The sequence below is a fragment of the Lynx canadensis genome, chromosome A1 (genome assembly GCF_007474595.2).
Source record: "Lynx canadensis isolate LIC74 chromosome A1, mLynCan4.pri.v2, whole genome shotgun sequence".
Lineage (NCBI taxonomy): Eukaryota > Metazoa > Chordata > Mammalia > Carnivora > Felidae > Lynx > Lynx canadensis.
The window spans coordinates 17,545,305-17,563,323 of NC_044303.2; the positions used below are offsets into that span (position 1 = coordinate 17,545,305).

Below are 18,019 nucleotides of genomic sequence, written 5' to 3' on the forward strand. Positions count from 1 at the left end.
CCTGGGTGGCGCAGTCGGTTAAGCGTCCGACTTCAGCCAGGTCACGATCTCGCGGTCCGTGGGTTCGAGCCCCGCGTCGGGCTCTGGGCTGATGGCTCGGAGCCTGGAGCCTGTTTCCGATTCTGTGTCTCCCTCTCTCTCTGCCCCTCCCCCGTTCATGCTCTGTCTCTCTCTGTCCCAAAATAAATAAACGTTGAAAAAAAAAAAATTTTTTTTAAAAAATAAAAAAAAAAAAAAAGAAGGAAAAGGAAAATTTATGGGACTGTTGGAGTTGAAAGGCTATATTTAGAAAATTACAGACGCAAACTCAGTAACTGCATGAACACTCCATGACTCATTTAACTATTGATCAAAGAGAATTTATTCACAGAGTTTTTCAAATACCAACAAAATAGCACTTAAAAATTTTTTTATACAAAATGAATATTGAAATAAACGTGGTACAGCACAGTACACTAATGGACAAAAGAAAACAAGATCTAATGACTGGAAAATGTCTCTCATTACGCTCATACCTTCAACTGAATTCTCTCCTACAGTGGATAGGAAGTTGCCCCTTTACTTCATAAGAATATCATCGCAGAAGCTACTCAGACAAAGAAATCTTGCATATTTTTGAATAATATTGAAATACAAAGGCTTAACTCTAAAGGTCTGTATAAACACTGAAAACAGGTTGAGGGCACAAAGAGGTTATGCAGGATATATAAAATACTGATAGAGTGGCTTATTGGTCCATTTAGTAGGTTTCGTGTATGCTTTATAAAGTGATAATACTGTATTTTAAGGGTGTATTAAAAAGAAAACAGAGGAGTAATGCACGACTCAACCTCCCATACAGTCTGTGCAACAATGTGTAGGTTTGGGCGTGGGTGTGTGTGTGGATGTGTATGTCTGTGTGTGCTTTCAGAAGCGCCATGACCTACAGGGAACGTCTGTGGGTTACCCTGCTTCCCAACATAATACTGTTTCTACTAGCCCTTTTGATTCTCTGAGTCCTCATCTTACCAAAAAAAAAAAAAAACAAAAACAAAAAACCCCAAAACAAACAAACAAAAAAACCCACCCAAACTCTTGTTTGCATATATAGGTTTGTTCTGTGTGTGTATGTGATCTACATTAATGATACTCTGTGGAATAGAAACACTCAACACCCTGCAATATTTTTAGCCTTTGGTCCATTTTTCTGTGTGATTCCAGGTTCTCCGTTTCTTTTGCAAATCTTGCACCACCCTTTGACGTCACGTAATGTTTATCATTCCACTGGGTTTCATTTCATAAGCACTGTATGGATGAGAACCACTATTCCACCTTTCGAAGGTAGCTGGACATTTCAGTCTCTCCGGGCCCCTTCGGCCTGTCTTCTCCTCTCTTTGCGCTTGGTGGCTCCGTCTCAGTAGGGGTACTGCTTCTGTTTCTTGCCCGAGAAGCAGGCCAGCCATGTGCACAGCAGCATGGCAGAAGCAGCACCCGCTCCCGTGCAATAGTACGCCCAGCCGATCTCACACTTACCTAGGGACACAGGAGGGGGACAGAAAGCAGGCACAGATCAGGACGGTTTTACAGGAGGCTGTGTTATTTCCCCCAGCCCCTTTGTCCCTGGTGCACTGAAGTAAAACGGGAACACCCATTAGAAACGTGGTACGCTCGCTCAAATGGAATAACAAGGGCTGAAAGGTCTCTCAAGACTCAAGAAAGCCAGAACGGTTGTGTGCGTTTCAGAAAGGCCTCAGGCTCGTGCCTCCTGCTAGCGAAGAAGCCAGAAGCCTGTTCTCTTCTGCCAATAATACCCACACTTCTGGCTGAAGGAAAGGAAGAATGACAGCAATCGGGATGGGAGAAAGTATCAGTTCTAACTGAAACCCATACGTACAATGAGAAAAGTCAAAATGTGAATACAGTCCGTCTGCAGAGAGGCCGCTCTGAGGAAGGGATCCATTTGAAGGGTGGGTGATGCTGAAGTGAATACTGCTGTTTATATAGGATGGACTTGCACTCTACCTTTTGAATTGAAGAACAAAAACTCCCGGATTCTTCTGGGGTCGATACTCATTTTTAAATCAAGATGCCATATAAATGAGAACACGATGGAAAGACTTCAAATGGGCCCTGATCTCTCAGCATTGGATTGGTACTAACAGTACTAACAGCACACTCACAATACTAAAAGCAGAATTAGGAAAAGAAAGCAGGAGTGGCTGTCTGCATTTCAGAGAGCAGCCTTCAAAGCAAGAAAAGTTATCACGTAGAGAGAAGGCATTACATAATGATAAAGGAGCGAATTTTCCAAGAAGACATAATAATCTGTAATGTGCGCGTGCCTAGCAACAGAGCGTCAAATTACATGACACAAAAACAGACAGGTTTCAAGGAGAAATAGGTAAGCCCATTATCGTAGTTGGAGACTTCAACACCCCTGTATTGGAAATTGACAGATCCAGCAGGCAGAAAGAATCTGAAAGGACATAGTTGATATCAATCAACTGAATATAATTGACATCTACAGACCACTCTAACCAACAACAGCAGAATACACGTTCCTTTTTAAAAAATTTTTTTTTAATGTTTCTTTTTATTTTTGAGAGACAAGAGAGAGACAGCATGAGTGGGAGAGGGGCAGAGAGGGAGAGAGACCCAGAATCTGAAGCAGGCTCCAGGATCTGAGCCGTCAGCCCAGAGCCCGACGCGGGGCTTGAACTCACGAGCCTTGAGATCACGACCTGAGCCGAAGTCAGACGCTCAACTGACTGAGCCACCCAGGTGCCCCAAATACACATTCTTATCAAGGTCCTATGGAAAATTCACTAAGATTCTGTGCCATACTATATACCTTTAAACATTTAAAAGGATAGAAATTGGAGCACCTGGGTAGCTTAGTTGGTTAAGTGTCTGACTTTGGCTCTAGTCATGATCTCACAGTTTGTGAGTTCAAGCCTCGCACTGGGCTCTGCATTGCTGGTGTGGAGCCTGCTTGGGATTCTCACTCTCTCCTCTCTCTGCTCCTCCCCCACTCGTGCTTTCTCTCTCTCTCTCTCTCTCTCTCTCTCTCTCTCTCTCTCTCTCTCTCAAAATAAATAAATAAACTGAAAAAAAAAAAGAAAAGGTACACATACATTGTCTACTCTTAGACCACAATGGAATTAAACTAGAAATCAATGGCAGATCACTGTGGAGATTAAACATCACACTTCCAAATAACACAGGGCCAGAGAAAAAAATCTCAAAAGAAATTTAAAAATAGTTTGAGATAAATGAAAATGAAAACACAACTTATGAAAATTTATAGAATGCAATGAAAACAGTGCTTAGAGGGAAATGTGGAGTATCAAAAGCACATATTAGAGAAGAAGAATGATCTAAAATCAATAATAGAAGTTTCTGCCTTAGGAAACTAGAAAAAGAAGAGCAAATTAAACTCCAAGTAAGCAGAAGAAAATAAATAAAATTAGAGCAGAATTCATTAACATTCTATGAGACCATTATTGCCCTAACACCAAAATTGTGCAAAAATTACAAGAAACTACAAATCATTATTTCGCACGGACAGAGATATAAAATTTCTCAACAAAATATTAGCAAATCTAATTCAGCAATGTATGAAAAGAATCATACAACAACCAAGTGTGATTTATCCCAAATATAAAAGTCTGGTTCAGCATTCAAAAGTCAATTAATATCATGTATCACATCAAAAAACTAAAAGAAAAAAATCACATGAACATATCAGTAGGTGCAAAAAAAAAAATTTAACAAAAATACAACATCCAGTCATGATTAAAAAAAAAATTCTCAATACACTAGGAATACAGGGAAACTTTCTCAACTTGTCAAAGAACATCTAAAACATTTATTGCTAATATCATACTTAATGGTGAGAAACATATAGCTTTCTATTTTTAGATTGATTTTCATTAGGCTTGTAAGAAATTCAGAATTTCAAGTGATTGCCATTTTAGTCATCTTGATGAAACTGCTTAGGTATGATTATCGTTAAACTTCAGTAACAAAGTCCAATAATTTATGAATACCTTCAGGGTAAAAGAGATGTCAGAGGAAGGCTGCTCCAACGTACTGTGTTGTGCCTTTCCCACAAGGCAAGGATGTCCCTTCTCACCACTCCTTTTCAACATTTCACTAAAGGATCTAGCTAATGCAATAAGGCAGGAAAAGGAAATAAACGGTATACAGATTGGGAAGGAAGAAAAAAAAAAACTGTCTTTGTAGACGGCACGATTGTTTCTATAGCAAATGTGAAAGAATCCACAAAAAATGAACCAACCAACCAACCAACCAAACAAAAAACCACTCCTGGAACTAATAAGGGATTATATCAACGTTGCAGGATACAAGGGTTATATGTAAAAGTCAATCACTTCCCATATACCAGCAATGAATAAGTAAAATTTGGAATTTAAAAGATAACACCATTTACATTAGCATGCCCAAAGTAAAATAATTAGGTATAAATCTAATAAAGTATGTACACAATCTATATGTGGAAATCTACAAAATTGATTTGATGAACAAAACCAAAGAACTAAGTAAATGGAGAAATATTCCATGTCCATGAACAGGAAGACTTGACAGTAACAAGATGTCAGTCCTGCCAATTTGGTCTGTAGATTCAATGCAATCCTATTAAAAAATCTCAGAAAGTTATTTTGGGGATATTGACAAACTTATTCTAAAGTTTATATGGAAAGGCAAAAGACTCAGAATAGCCAACATAATATTGAACAAATTTCAAACACGTTCGACACAGTTAGAGGACTGGCACTACTCAACTTTAAGACTTACCATAAATCTCCAGTAATCAAAACAGTGTGGTATTGGTGAAAGAACAGACAAATAGAGCAATGGAACAGAGTAGACAGGTCAGAAATAGACTCACATAGATATAATTAACTGATATTTAACAAAGAAGCAGAGGCAATAAAATGAAGCAAAGAGAGTCTTTTTGATAAATGGTGCTGGAATATCTGGACATTCACGTGCAAAAAAAAAAAAAAAAAAAGACATGGACCCTACAGCCTTCACAAAAATTAGCTAAAACTAGATAACAGACCTAAATGTAACACATAGAACTACACAACTCCTGGAGCACCTGGGTGGCTCAGTTGGTTAATAAGCACCTGACTCTTGATTTTGGCTCTCAGGTCACGATCTCACCGTTTCTGAGACCAAGCCCTGCATCAGGCTCTGCGCTGACATCACAGAGCCTGCTTGGGACTCTCTCCCTCTCTCCCTCTGCCCCTCTCTCCCCCTCAAATAAGTAAATAAGCTTTAAAAAGCATCAAACAGCAAGATATCACCTCATACTTACAAGACTAGCCAAAATCTGGAACACTGACACCACCAAAGGCTAGTGAGGATATGGAACAAGAACTCTCACACATTGGTGTGGGAACACAAAATGGTACAGCCACTTTAGAACACTTAAGAAGACAGTTTGGTGACTTCTTATTAAACGATAAAACTAAACATACTCTCACCGTACAATTCAGCAATCACACTACTTACTATTTCCCCAAAGGAACCAAAAATTTACGTCCACTCAAAAATCTGCACATGGATGTTTTTAGCAGCTTTATCCATACATGCCAAAACTTTAAAGCAACCAATATGCCCTTCAGAACCAGGACTCAAACTTGGCTTTCATGTTCTAAGAATAAGAAGCCATTCACCCAAAATATCCTATTTGAATTAATAAAACAGGTTTCTGCATTCATTAATCCTCTCTTCCCCCATATTTTGTGTTACAGCATTCAAGTTATTCTTTTTGTCTGGACAGTATGGAAGGCTTCTATATCTTTCATTGAACAAATGTCTTTTTCTGCTCTAATTTTAATCTTTCTTTTAGCCAGTTTTATGATCTTATCTTCTCCCTTTTCTTTTGTTATCATTTATATATTACATTAGATACAAACACATACACTGAGATACTTAAATTTCAGTCATTGAACACATAAACCATAGATTGAAAATCATATCCTTTTTTTACAAGTGAGCCATTTTTATCTTGTTCATTAATAACTTTTCTATTGAAAAATTCAAAGACTGTTAAGTGTAGCATGCAATCTGACTTCATATCTTCATTGGAGTTTACTAGAGGGATAGTTAGCATGTACCCCATTTACGGATAAGAAGCTGAGGTCAGGTGGGGTGCCTGAGTAGCTCAGTCGGTTAAGCGTATGGCTTCAACTCGTCATGATCTCACGGTTCGTGAGTTCGAGCCCTGTGTCGGGCTCCATGCTGACAGTTCAGAGCCTGGAGCCTGCTTAGGATTCTGTGTCTCCCTCTGTCTCTGCCCCTCCAATGCTCACACTCTGTCTCACTCTCTCAAAAATAAATAAACATTAAGAAAAAAATTTAAAAAATAAGACGCTGAGGTCAATCAAAGCTAAGTGAGTCATTGGCTTGTGGTCACCACAAGGCAATAGTAGCAAAATTAAATTGAGGGCCTCCACATCTCAAGCATATACCACCTACGTACACAGACGACAGGCTATGTTCAGTCTTCAATCTATGTGTCATCCTTGATTTCTCTCCCTTTATATATCTAACAAAAGTAACAAGTTAAAAATAGTGAACATGTATTACATGCATGATTACTACTTGCTCCAAATTATTAGAAGAGCTTTACATGGAGTACATATTAATGCATTTAATCCTCATAAGAACATGATGTGATAGGTACATTCAGATGGGAAAAGTGAAGTCAAGAAAAATGCACTAACCTTCCCGAAGACTCGCCCTTAATGAGTGGCAAGTCCTTTGCCTCTCTCCAAACTTTATCCTCTGTATTACCACTCAAATGCCTGCAGCATCCCCACACAGTCCTACCTGCCATCATTGCTTTCCTGTCTCCCTGCTTCTGCTTACGGTATCACCAACAGCAAAGCAGGCAACTATCTTTTTAAAAATGAATCGTGTTAAGACACTGACTTACTTGAAATTTTCTAAAGGATTGTCAAGCATCTAGTCTCCTTCCAATGGCCTGTGAGAACTTGCATGAGCTGGTATCTGCCTACTTCTCAAAACTCACGACCAACTTCCCTCTGTCTTCCTTCTGGACACACTGGCTGCCTTCTCTGGCATGATCTTATCAGGCTTGTTGCTGGCTTGGTGCTTCACGTTCATTATTCCTTCTACCCAGAAAGTTCTACTTCAGAAGATTAGAGAGCTGGCTCCTTCTGAAATGGCATCTCTGTAAAGATATGTCCCACCCCCCACCTGCTTCATCAAAGTCTCTGTTCCTTTACCTCACTTTATTTCCTCTGTAGCACTTACTATGGTTTGTAAATACCGTGTGTGTGTGTGCATGTGTGTGTGTATGCGTGTGTGTGTGTGTGTGTGTGTGTGAGAGAGAGAGAGAGAGAGAGAGAGAGAGAGAGAGAGAGAGAGAGAGTTTAACTTCAGTCTCTTTCACTAGAATAAGAGTTTTAGTTATGGGAGACTTCTGTATATTTTCTTCTCTACTCTATCCCCAAAACAGTGCCTGGCTCGTAATAGTCACTCACTAAGTAAATGTTGAATGAAAGGCAAGGTAAAAGAAAAACAAAGAAAGGAAGCAAAGTAGGCAAACAGCTTAGTCCCCGAAAAACAGAGTAAATCTGGGATTTTATTACAAGAATAACTCTAGTCCTGCTTTGGCACGGAACTTTTGGAGAGACGTTCCCAAACCAACTTTATAGCATTCATAGCCTCATACAGAGTGTGTTAAACTTAACAGGATAATAGATCCTGAAAGATCACATCTCTACCTCGGGGTAGGTCTCACTAGCACAATGAGCTCCATTAATAATGATATGTAGGATAAGTATTTTTCAAGGGTAGCGGAGTCCCCTTCATGGGCCAAATTTTCTGATAACCATCCATGAATGTGGCTGGGGGATAATCTCCATTTGTAAATCTTGGGAATAATCTTCATTTTGAATTATTCTTCAGCTGGATTAAATAAATCTAGGAGGGAGAATTAACAGGTAGCTAAGAGATGGCAAGTGCTTTAGAACCTTTCAAGAAGTCAGCAAAATTTGTGGGCAATCCATTCAGTCTCGGGCTCATAACATGGAACATAATCTATTGTTGATTAATAAATAGGTATTGACCTACACACAGTTCCATGACCTAACATGAAGAGCAGAGTACATGATTCTTTATTAATTATTGGACACTCATTCAAGAGAAAGTAACCGGTGAGGGCAATTCTTTGAAAATAGTCCATGTGACAGTAGTCATGTGTATTAAATAAAGATGAAAAAGAAGCCTAAAGGACTGACTACTGAGGACCCAGGAGGGAGAGAGTATATATTTTTTTTTCTCCAGGGGAGTTAATAGAATAGCAGGGGTTTGAACTTTAGGGGCTCTTCACTGGCAAGGCTGGTAGCAGATGGTGTAGATATTCCGCCCAATGCCTTTATACCCCTTCGCTGGTCCTGGGGTCTCATCCTTAGATTCTGATTGTGCGCTACTCCTAACAGTTTACCCTTCGACCCTCTTCAGAGGACCCATGAGCCTGATGCCACAGCGCCCCAACTCTCAGAGAGCTTAAGTGCCCCCTGGTGTGGCAAGTGGCCAATGTCTGACTGGCGCAGGAGTATGGAAGCCAGCTTTCTTGCCTCCAGGTGGGACAAATTCTACAGTGGAACGAATGTTCTAGAGTCCCAGTGAGTTGAAGCTGAGGCTGGGACCTCACCTGAAATTGCACTCTTGCCTGGTGTTTACCCCTTCACTCTGTTACTTCCCATTCTCTTACTGGTTTCTTCGAATAAGAATCCTCATCTCAGCATCTGCTCTGGGAAACCTGATATGAGACAAGAGCAAGTGAACAAAATCTTTCTTGCTTTTTTGGTTTCATGGTAAAGGTCTGTGAGGTTTCCGCTGTCAGAGGCTTAACCACCCTACCCACCTAACAACACACCGGAGCCTTGCCATCACCTGAAAGACCCACAGCCAGGATAAAGTCTTTGGCGTCACCCATCACCCCACGCGACTGTCTTTCGGGGGGCAAATCCAACTCCATGTCTTGCACGTGCATATGTATCATTTCCAGTAATTGTTATGGTTCTGGATCTCTTCTTGTTTGTGTCATAAAACATGTAGTCAGCTCATCAAACCAGCTAACAGATGAAAATACAAAGAGGGCCACCTGGGTGGCTCAGTCATTTGAGCGTCTGACTTTTGATTTCAGCTCAGGTCATGATCTCACAGTTTGTGGGATTGAGTCCTGTGTAGAGCTCTGTGCTGGCAGCTTGGAGCCTACTTGGGAATCTCTCTCTCTCTCTCTCTCTCTCTCTCTGTCTCTCCCCAACTCTCTCTCTCTCAAAATAAATAAGTAAACATTAAAAAAAAAGAAAATAGGAAGGAAACTAAATAAAGTTATTTAAAAAGTGTACCATAGGAAAAAAATGTTTGAGAATGTCATCAGATATTGCCACTAATTACTCATATATATAGATATATGTGTGTAATCTATATATTTTGTGATTTAAATTCAGCAACTGGCTCAGATCCAAAAGAAGCAACTAATGTTCAGCGTGATTTGAAAGAAAATATTCTTCTATTTCAGATATGAAGACTTTCATTTACCAAGTAATTTTCAATTACCAAGTAATTCATAAAATACAGAACCATTAAATCAATATGGGTTTATTCTGGTAGTTTGGATTATTCAGAAATACAGCCAGCCCATCAAACTACCCTCAAAAGAATATACAAAAGCATACACACACACACACACACACACACACACACACACACACACACATCTTTTGAGAAGCAGGAAATGGTGGGAATCAATCTGGTAAAATCAAGATGTGTCAATAGGATTGAAGCAAATCTAAAGAAACACTAAGCCATCGAATCCTTGATTCCTTACTCCTTGATTCCTTTCCTCCCATTCTTCCTCGTTCCCTGTCTCCCTCAATTCCTTCATCAATTCAACAAATACTTATTAATAATAGTATAGGACTATTATAATAATAGTCTCCTACTCTGACTGAGGGTCACTGGGTGCTGGAGATCTTGTTGGAAACAAGGTGGCTACAGTCCCTGCCATCAAGGAGCTATTGTCTAGTCAAGGAAATACTAAACAATAATTACGGAGATAATTATGTAATGATAATTGTGATACGTGCTTTGATGAAAAGAAGTTCAGGATGCTAAGAGAGCAAATCACAAGGGAGCTCAATAGAGTGTGGTCAGTGTAGGAGAACCTTAAGTCAGAAATGAAATTTATGCTGCGACCTGGAAGAGGAAGAGCGGGAGCAAGCCAGGTGGAAATGCGGGAGGCCAGGCAAGAGTGTATTTGCACTAGGGGGATGGGAAATGGAGAAATGTAGGCAGACTGAGGTCTTGTTAAAGGATAGTTCAGGAACGAAATGAGTGCCATCTTGGGTGTAAGCAAGAGATGGGAATGGGGGTAACTACTTCCAGAGTTTGAGAGCTTGAAGCCTAAAAACTTCTCCAGAAATTTCACCTGTACCGGTAGATGGAACCGTATGGTGTTCAACATTAACCAGTAAATCTTGAGCACCTATCATATGTGCAACGTTATACAAGCTGGAGACCCAGCAGCGAACAAGATAGAAAGGGTCTTTGGTCTAAGGAGGTTTATGTTCTAGTTAAGACCAATTCTCAGGGATCACTCACATCACTTGCATTATTTTGAAGCCATCCCTCGTATATATTACACGTATGTTTCTGAGAAGTTCAGCTGGATGAAATCAACCAGACGGAAGAGGGAATTTTTTCATGGAACATAAATATAAATACAAAACATCCAGAGTTCGGGAGAGTTCTGCGATTTTCCAACAGCACAGTAGACACACTGTACCTTGAACTTCTCCAAAGGAAAAGAAAAAGTAGATTTTTTTCCTCTGTGAGCCTGATTCCATTGTTTAAACCCACATGCTCCATAATAACAAATTAGCACCATGTTTTACAATAGTAAGAGGGAAAAGTCTTTTTGAGTACATTAGGCTATCAGGAAAGTTTATATGTTTTAGACAATATGGTAGTCCATGAGTAGTAACAGGACTAAATGAAACCAGGAAATTTGGGACCATTCTTCCATGGCCTCTCTCTTCCCCTGTCATGCCAATAAAGGCTTGTTATTATAATGCACACAAAAAGCACTTTACTAGAGGGCAAGTTTTGTCTGTGATCCTTTCAGGAAATTAGAGAAGCAAATCTGTTTAAACTTTCCCTTCTGCTCTCTGTGATGCTCCATCAAACAGGACTGTAAGCCTGCTTGGTTGGCAAATTGCTGCTTTCAACAATGGGGAATACTCTTCTTGACAGGTAAAATAGAGGTTAATGGGACAGAAAGCAGCAAACCACAGCCACCTGCCAAGTCAATGGAAAAAGATGCCGTGGCGGCACTCCAGGGCGGCCTGGAAGAGGAGATGGGGTAGGAGAGGTGTGGCCGAGTTTTGGGGGGAGGCTCAAGTCAGTTCGTGGTGCAGCTCTTGTTAGTAACAGAGACAGAAGAGAAAGTACAACGAATCCAGCCTTACTACGAGTAACCACGGAATTCCACAGATCTTTTCGCCTTTTGGGGAAATTGTAGTTTAACCTCTGCTTTTTTCATAATCGGGCCCATCGACATTTCAGAGCCTACTATGTATCACTGTGTCTGTCTGCTCTACTTTGGTATCTTGGTGCTCAGTAAGACGCCTGGACCACAGCAGACGACTGATCTATGTCCGTGGCATGAATGAGTATCAGACGCTGTATCTGTGTTGAGAACAGAAACATGAAATTACTCATTATATTAACAGCTGTTTATGTATATAGACTGTGAGGCGTGCACTGAACAGTTTACAAGTGGCAACTCACTTAATCATTTTTGCCTCCACCGTTTCCCAGAAAGGAGAGAAGCAAATCTGTTTATATTTTCCCCATGTGATTCCCTTTGTGAAGATGAAAAAATTGACTTACATGCAAGGTAAGTAACTTACCTAGTCTCTCAAATAAATGATAAAACTTCAACGTGGACTTGGGTCAAACTGATTCTAGAAATTTCTCCAGTGCTCAGAGAATGTATTAGGATGAGCTAGTCCAGTTACTTCTCGCATTTGTTAGACAGCACTTGTCTTTGCTAGAACTTCCATGCGAAGGAGAGATGAAACATATTTTCCTCCTTTGAATTTATGGGTCTTCTTAGAAGACTCCACGTCTCTGTGTCCACCTTGCACGGTGGTTCTAGTTATTAAAGGCCTGCCGCTGGCTGAACTGGCATCCAACTCCTGAGGCGATGGAACTACACCAGCACTCTCGTGGCAACACCATCCCTTCTAGAGAATGTGGGGAGCGGGGGTCCAGTAAGCTTGCTTGATGAATTCAGACAACTGATTCTTCCTCGGTGTGGACCTGACCATGAACATGCCCCCAGGCCAGGTGTTTTGACCCTCCCCTGACTCTGTCCAAGCCCTGGGCACACTCCAGATCCTTCTCGGGCTACTGTCTGCTTATAAATGCTCAGCGGTTGGTCGGGAGCCATCATGCTTCCTCAGACCCACCCAGAGATTTGGCCACAGTCCCCCCCACTGCACAGTGTTGTTCAAGCACGACACAAAGCGCAGTGGCTCAGGCAGTCCTGCCCTCTCGCCGACGCCATCTGGCACAAAACTCCACGGGTCCTTGGCCTTCCTGTGCTCTGCGTTTGAACCTGAGCCCCACTGGTCCCTAGCATACTTCTTTCTTCACTAGGTCGCTGCTAAGCTCCCAGCCTTGTGGCCATGGGTGCCTGGGTCCAGATGTAATGAGACGACTGACTTCATTTACCAAGGTGGACTATCTTTCCTCTGTGATATTTTAAAATTTTCACCATGTTGGGGCACCTGGGCGGCTCAGCTGGCTAAGCGGCAGACTTCGGCTCAACTCATGATCTCACGGTTCGAGTTCGAGCCCTGTATCAGGCTCTGCGCTGACACAGGGAGCCTGCTTCTGCCTCTCAAAAACTGAATAAACATAAAAAAAAAATAAAAAAAAAAACACTTTTCACCATGTTAAGATACAAATGAAAAGCTTGTGTAGCAAAGAAGTAGATATTTTTGACTTCATCTTTTTTGCTTTATAAATAATGAGGGCTGGAAGGTGGGAGGATCAGTGGAGAGACACAAGCTTTTGTCCTCTTAAATATCACGCATGCAAGTTTGATAGGCCTTATCTTCTTGAATAAACTCCTTCATGTCTCTTCATATTCACACCACCTTGCCTGCATATGCACTTAGAAAAAACAAGAACAAAAGGAATCTATTTGTTCTTTTGAGAAGTTACTGAACAAAGGTGTCACTAGTAAAAAAAGAAACAAGTTTTAAGCCTTTGGCCTAAAACATACAAAAGCTTTAATTCAAACGTTTAATGGAACAAGTGGTTAAAATGATACCTCCTGTCCTCCTGTGTCTGGAAAGAGAAGAGAATGCCCCAACTTGTCACTGGGTAAAAAATGTAGAGATAAGGGCACGCCTGCATGGCTCAGCCGGTCAAGTGTTCGACTTCAGCTCAGGTCATGATCTCACAGTCTGTGAGTTCGAGCCCCGCGTCGGGCTCTGTGCTGACCGCTCAGAGCCCGGAGCCTGCTTCGGATTCTGTGTCTCCCTCTCTCTCTGCCCTTCCCCTTACTTATTTTTGACAGAGAGAGAGAAAGAGCAGGGGAAGGGCAGAGGAGAGAGGGAGACACAGAATCCGAAGCAGGCTCCGGGCTCTGAGCTGTCAGCACAGAGCCCTATGCGGTACTTGAACTCATGCCCCGCGAGATCATGACCTCAACTGACTGAGCCACCCAGGCGCCCCTTGTGACTTTTCTATAAATCTGAGCTCATTTCAAAATCAAAATTAAACAAATACAAAAATTTAACTGTGTCTATATACATGAATGTATACCTATACCCACATATATATATAAATATAAATTATACACATACACACACATACATATGTAAAATGACTGGGAGACTTTTATGCTTGTAAATACAAAGAGCAAGAACTCAATAAATACGTGGGTCCTACGGCATGCAAAATGAGAACTGATGGCAATTTTTATTGTGCAATTTGCCCCACGAAAACATGCATTCACCCTCTTCCCCCTGCATTCGCACTCCTTGCTCTGCGGAGCACAGCACTCAGTGGGGTATCTGGGGAGTCCCTGCCCTCAAGTTGCATCCGCTGTCGCACAAAGCCCCCTCCCGTTCCTGCCGACCACAGCGGACCAGAGCGGACCACAGCCAACGAAGCAAACAGCCTACTAAACCCGCCGAAATAAAGAGAACATCCTGGCATTCGTCATAAAGCAGCGCCAAGCGGTAAGTGAGCGGTGTATGTGTGCGGACGCAGGTGTCCCGGTGAGGAAGGACAGGGGCGCTGGCTCCACCTGCTCCAGGAGGGGCACAGGCAGCAGAGGGACACAGGACCCCCTTCCTCCACAAAGCGCCTCCAGGCTACTGGTTATGTATAGTCCACGCGGGAAACAATGCTTCCCATGGAAGGAAAGGGGCTTTTCCGGCTGATACATAGATTTCACACAAGCAAAGCATATGCTCACTAAGAGAAACCTCCAGGAGTTTTCTGTGCCATCTAAGCGGTCTCTGGCAACTCCAGCAGGGCAGGAGGGTGCAGGGTCAGGACTATGGTAAGGAATTCAGCCTGAACAGGACAGAAGCTTTTTCACACTTCGAGCCTTGTCAAGGACCATTTCTGTGTCCTTGTGACTTTATCCTTCCTTCACTTCTCCTCCTTCCACCTAGCACATCACAGCATCACAGATTTTAGAGACAAGGGACACTGGAGAAGGATCATCTACAGCAAGGCTTGGCAACCTTTTTCTGAAAAGAGCCAGAGAGTAAATACTTTAGGTCAAAAGCAGCCATAGAGGGGGCGCCTGGGGGGGCTCAGTCGGTTAAGGGTCTGACTCTTGATTTTGGCTCAGGTCATGATCTCACGGTTTGTGAGTTCGAGCCCCACACTGGGCTCTGCACTGACAGCTTGGGAGCCTGCTTGGGATTCTCTCTGTCTTCCCCTCCCCTGCTCTCTCTTTCTCTCTCTCTCAAAGTAAATAAACTTAAAAAAAAAAAAAAAACCAGCTGTAGACACTAAGTAAACACATGAGCATGGCTGTGTTTCAATAAAACTTACTGAAAAAACAAACAGGACATACTTGTCACATGACATGCTCACCCTTGATATAGGTCATCTCCTGTATTTCACCAATGACCAAAGTCACCTTCCCAGGTCTCTTGAATGTGTTTTCTTCAGTAGGGAGATTCTTTCTTTTTGTTTATAACTTTGAATTTCCGGGTTCAAATCTAAAGCAGGGTGCTGATGCTGGGTTATTCTTAACCAAAAAACCAGTCCTATTTGGGCAATGAGGATGTACACCACATCATTACCTACCTGTGCTTTTAAAGTTAACTTCCCAACGCCAAAGGAAATAATTGTAAAATTGTGTGTGGTCGGGGGGGGGGGGAGGGGGGGATAAACCAACAACCTCTTTTACCAACAAACCAGTGAAACAGGTGTATTTCGTATCAATATAAGTAAATCACCAGTGTGAAAACAACTAGGTAAAAAATGAGCAGGCTTAGATGAAGAGACAAAATGTGGTGGGTCCGTATAATGGAATATTATTCAGCCGTAAGAAGGAATGAACTTCTGGTACATGTTAGACAACATGGATGAACTTTAAAGACATTATGCTAAGTGAAAAAAGCCAGACCCTGGGGCATCTGGGTGGCTCAGTTGGTTAAGCATGCAACTCTTGCTCTCAGCTCAGGTCATGGTCTCACGGTTTGTGGGTTTGAGCCCCATGTCGGTCTGTGCACCGACAGCACGGAATCCGCTTGGGATTCTCTCTCTTTCCCTCTCTCTGCCCCTCCCCTGCTTGTGCTCTCTCTCTTTCTCAAGACAAATACATAAACATTAAAAACACGTTTAAAAAGGCCAGACACAAAAGGACAAACAAATATTGTAGGAGTCTACGTGTATGAGGTGCTTTGAATAGGGAAATTCATAGAGACAGAAAGTAGAATAGTGGTTACTAGGGTCTGGCAGAAGAAGATGATGGAGAGTTATTGTTTATTGGGTACAGATGCTGTTTAGGATGATGAAAACGTTAGAAAATGGTTAGTGATGATGGTTGCACCACACCGTGAATTTACTTAATGCCGTTGAATTGCACACTGAGAAATGGTTAAAATGATACAGTTTTATGTTACATACATTTGGTCACAATATAACAAAACAAGAGCAGTGTTATGTGGGGGTAGAGAACCGGGTAGAGATGGTTCAATCAGAGAAACTGATCCTGAAAGAGCTAAGAAACACACGTTCCAGTATTTTGGTGGGTGTGGTCGCCCAGGTGCCATGCTTCACTTCCTCTCACACTTCACTTCCTCTCTCAGTGGTGTTGCTGACCCTGCCACACCAAACCTGCTCATTGCTCGTCCTTCCAATCAGATCCACTCAGGGGACTTTCTCTTAAAGTCTGGGCTGACTCAAGGTCCTGCACCATCCCCTCCTGAATTCCAGTAAGAGCCACATAACCATGGAACAGGTGGCTAAGCTGTTTTGCCTACACAGCATTCCCACGACACAAAGCAATGGCAAAATAAAACTACCCTGGTGCTTCCAGAAGCATAAGCAAATCCCAGTTCAAGGGTCAGAAAAGTAGGGTGAGTGCATCTGAATTCTTATGATCGCACCAATCCAATGGGCCTCTGTTCTGGGGCCCAGGAAATCATTTCACTAATGTACACATTTGCGCCATTTACACGTAAAAGATGGTTTTCCCTTTGTCCTGTCTGGCCAGCTTGTTGTTATGAATCCTTGCCCCTTTGCACCGAATTCATCCTGAAAGTTTCACTAGAGATAACGCCACTGGGAAGGTGATAAGGCACACACATTGGCTCTATATACACAACGTAGGCTGGTGGCCTTTGTGTTCACGCTGTGAACCGACCCAGAATCCGATCTCCGAGTGGGGAAGGCTGAGACGACCAGCGGGGCTTTCTTCAGCGTATGGTGACAGATTATCCTCTGGCTGTCTGTCATTGCTGTTTATAAAGGCTCGAACGACCTCAGATTCTGCTCCTCTGACTCATAAATGGCCCCAAAAGAGAGTGTGAAGGTACCTAGACTGTCTCTAACTGCCTGTCCTCTGTGTAGCCCGCGGCTGCCGCCAATTTTCCAGGAAACCTACGTGAAGACGTACTGCACTCCATCCTGATGGCATTTTATCAGCCCTCTTCCCTTTGTCACGCTTCCATCAGCCACCAAGCAGCCTCTGAATATATTCTCGGTGTCCGGTCCTCCGTTTAAGAGGTTTTCCTGGACGATCCCTCCTTGTGCATAAGGTGGCTGCTGCGGACGAGCCTAATCCAGTTTGGTCAAGCACAACCTTGAGACCCTCCGGTAAATTACAGTCACTGCTGCAAAAGTGTGAGGGACGGTATCGGGGAGCCACTCTCCTACAACCCCATTTCCAAGTTATGATGAAAGCAAGCCTCAGACCAAATCCTGCTACACATACAGACGCTTATTAAACGGACAGCAATCAAGGCACAAACCAGGTCATCGACCCGTCCTGGGAGCTAGTTAAATCTTAGCTCTCTATCCTTCAAGTGTTTGCAAACACCACTTTGCGCGAAGTGGCCACTGGAGCAATGTTCCAGGGCAGGACTCTGGTCCCTTTGGCCACACACAACCAAAAGTTCTCCAAACAAAGACTGGAAATGGAGCTTTTTAGGCATGATCCAGCCTCGGCTGCCATTCCTGAGGGCATTAGATGCATAGCGGGCATGCTTCAGTGAACCTGTACCAGTTGTCAGAAATACTAAAACATGTACCTCTCTGTACTGGTGGGTGATGAACAGCCACTTCTCCAAGTTCCCCAAGTGTCCCACTGTCCCTTCCCTGTCTGGGAACCCTAGAGAATCCTAGCCTCATGTCCCAGAAACCAAAGAGCTAGTGCCTGGCACACAGCAGGACCCCTGGGGAGCCTGCGCCAGTGCTGTGGCCAAGA

The 18,019-nt window shown here is 42.6% G+C and overlaps 1 protein-coding gene across 1 annotated transcript in view; it reads right to left on the reverse strand.

Annotated features, from left to right (window-relative positions):
* Nucleotides 1-341: 341 nt before the first annotated feature.
* Nucleotides 342-18,019, reverse strand: part of LHFPL6 (LHFPL tetraspan subfamily member 6) — a 250,267-nt gene continuing 232,589 nt past the window's right edge. The window contains exon 4 of the mRNA XM_030309470.1: nt 342-1,512. Coding sequence (XP_030165330.1) covers nt 1,394-1,512 — 119 coding nt within the window. The 3' untranslated portion in view covers nt 342-1,393. The remainder of the gene's footprint in view (nt 1,513-18,019) is intronic.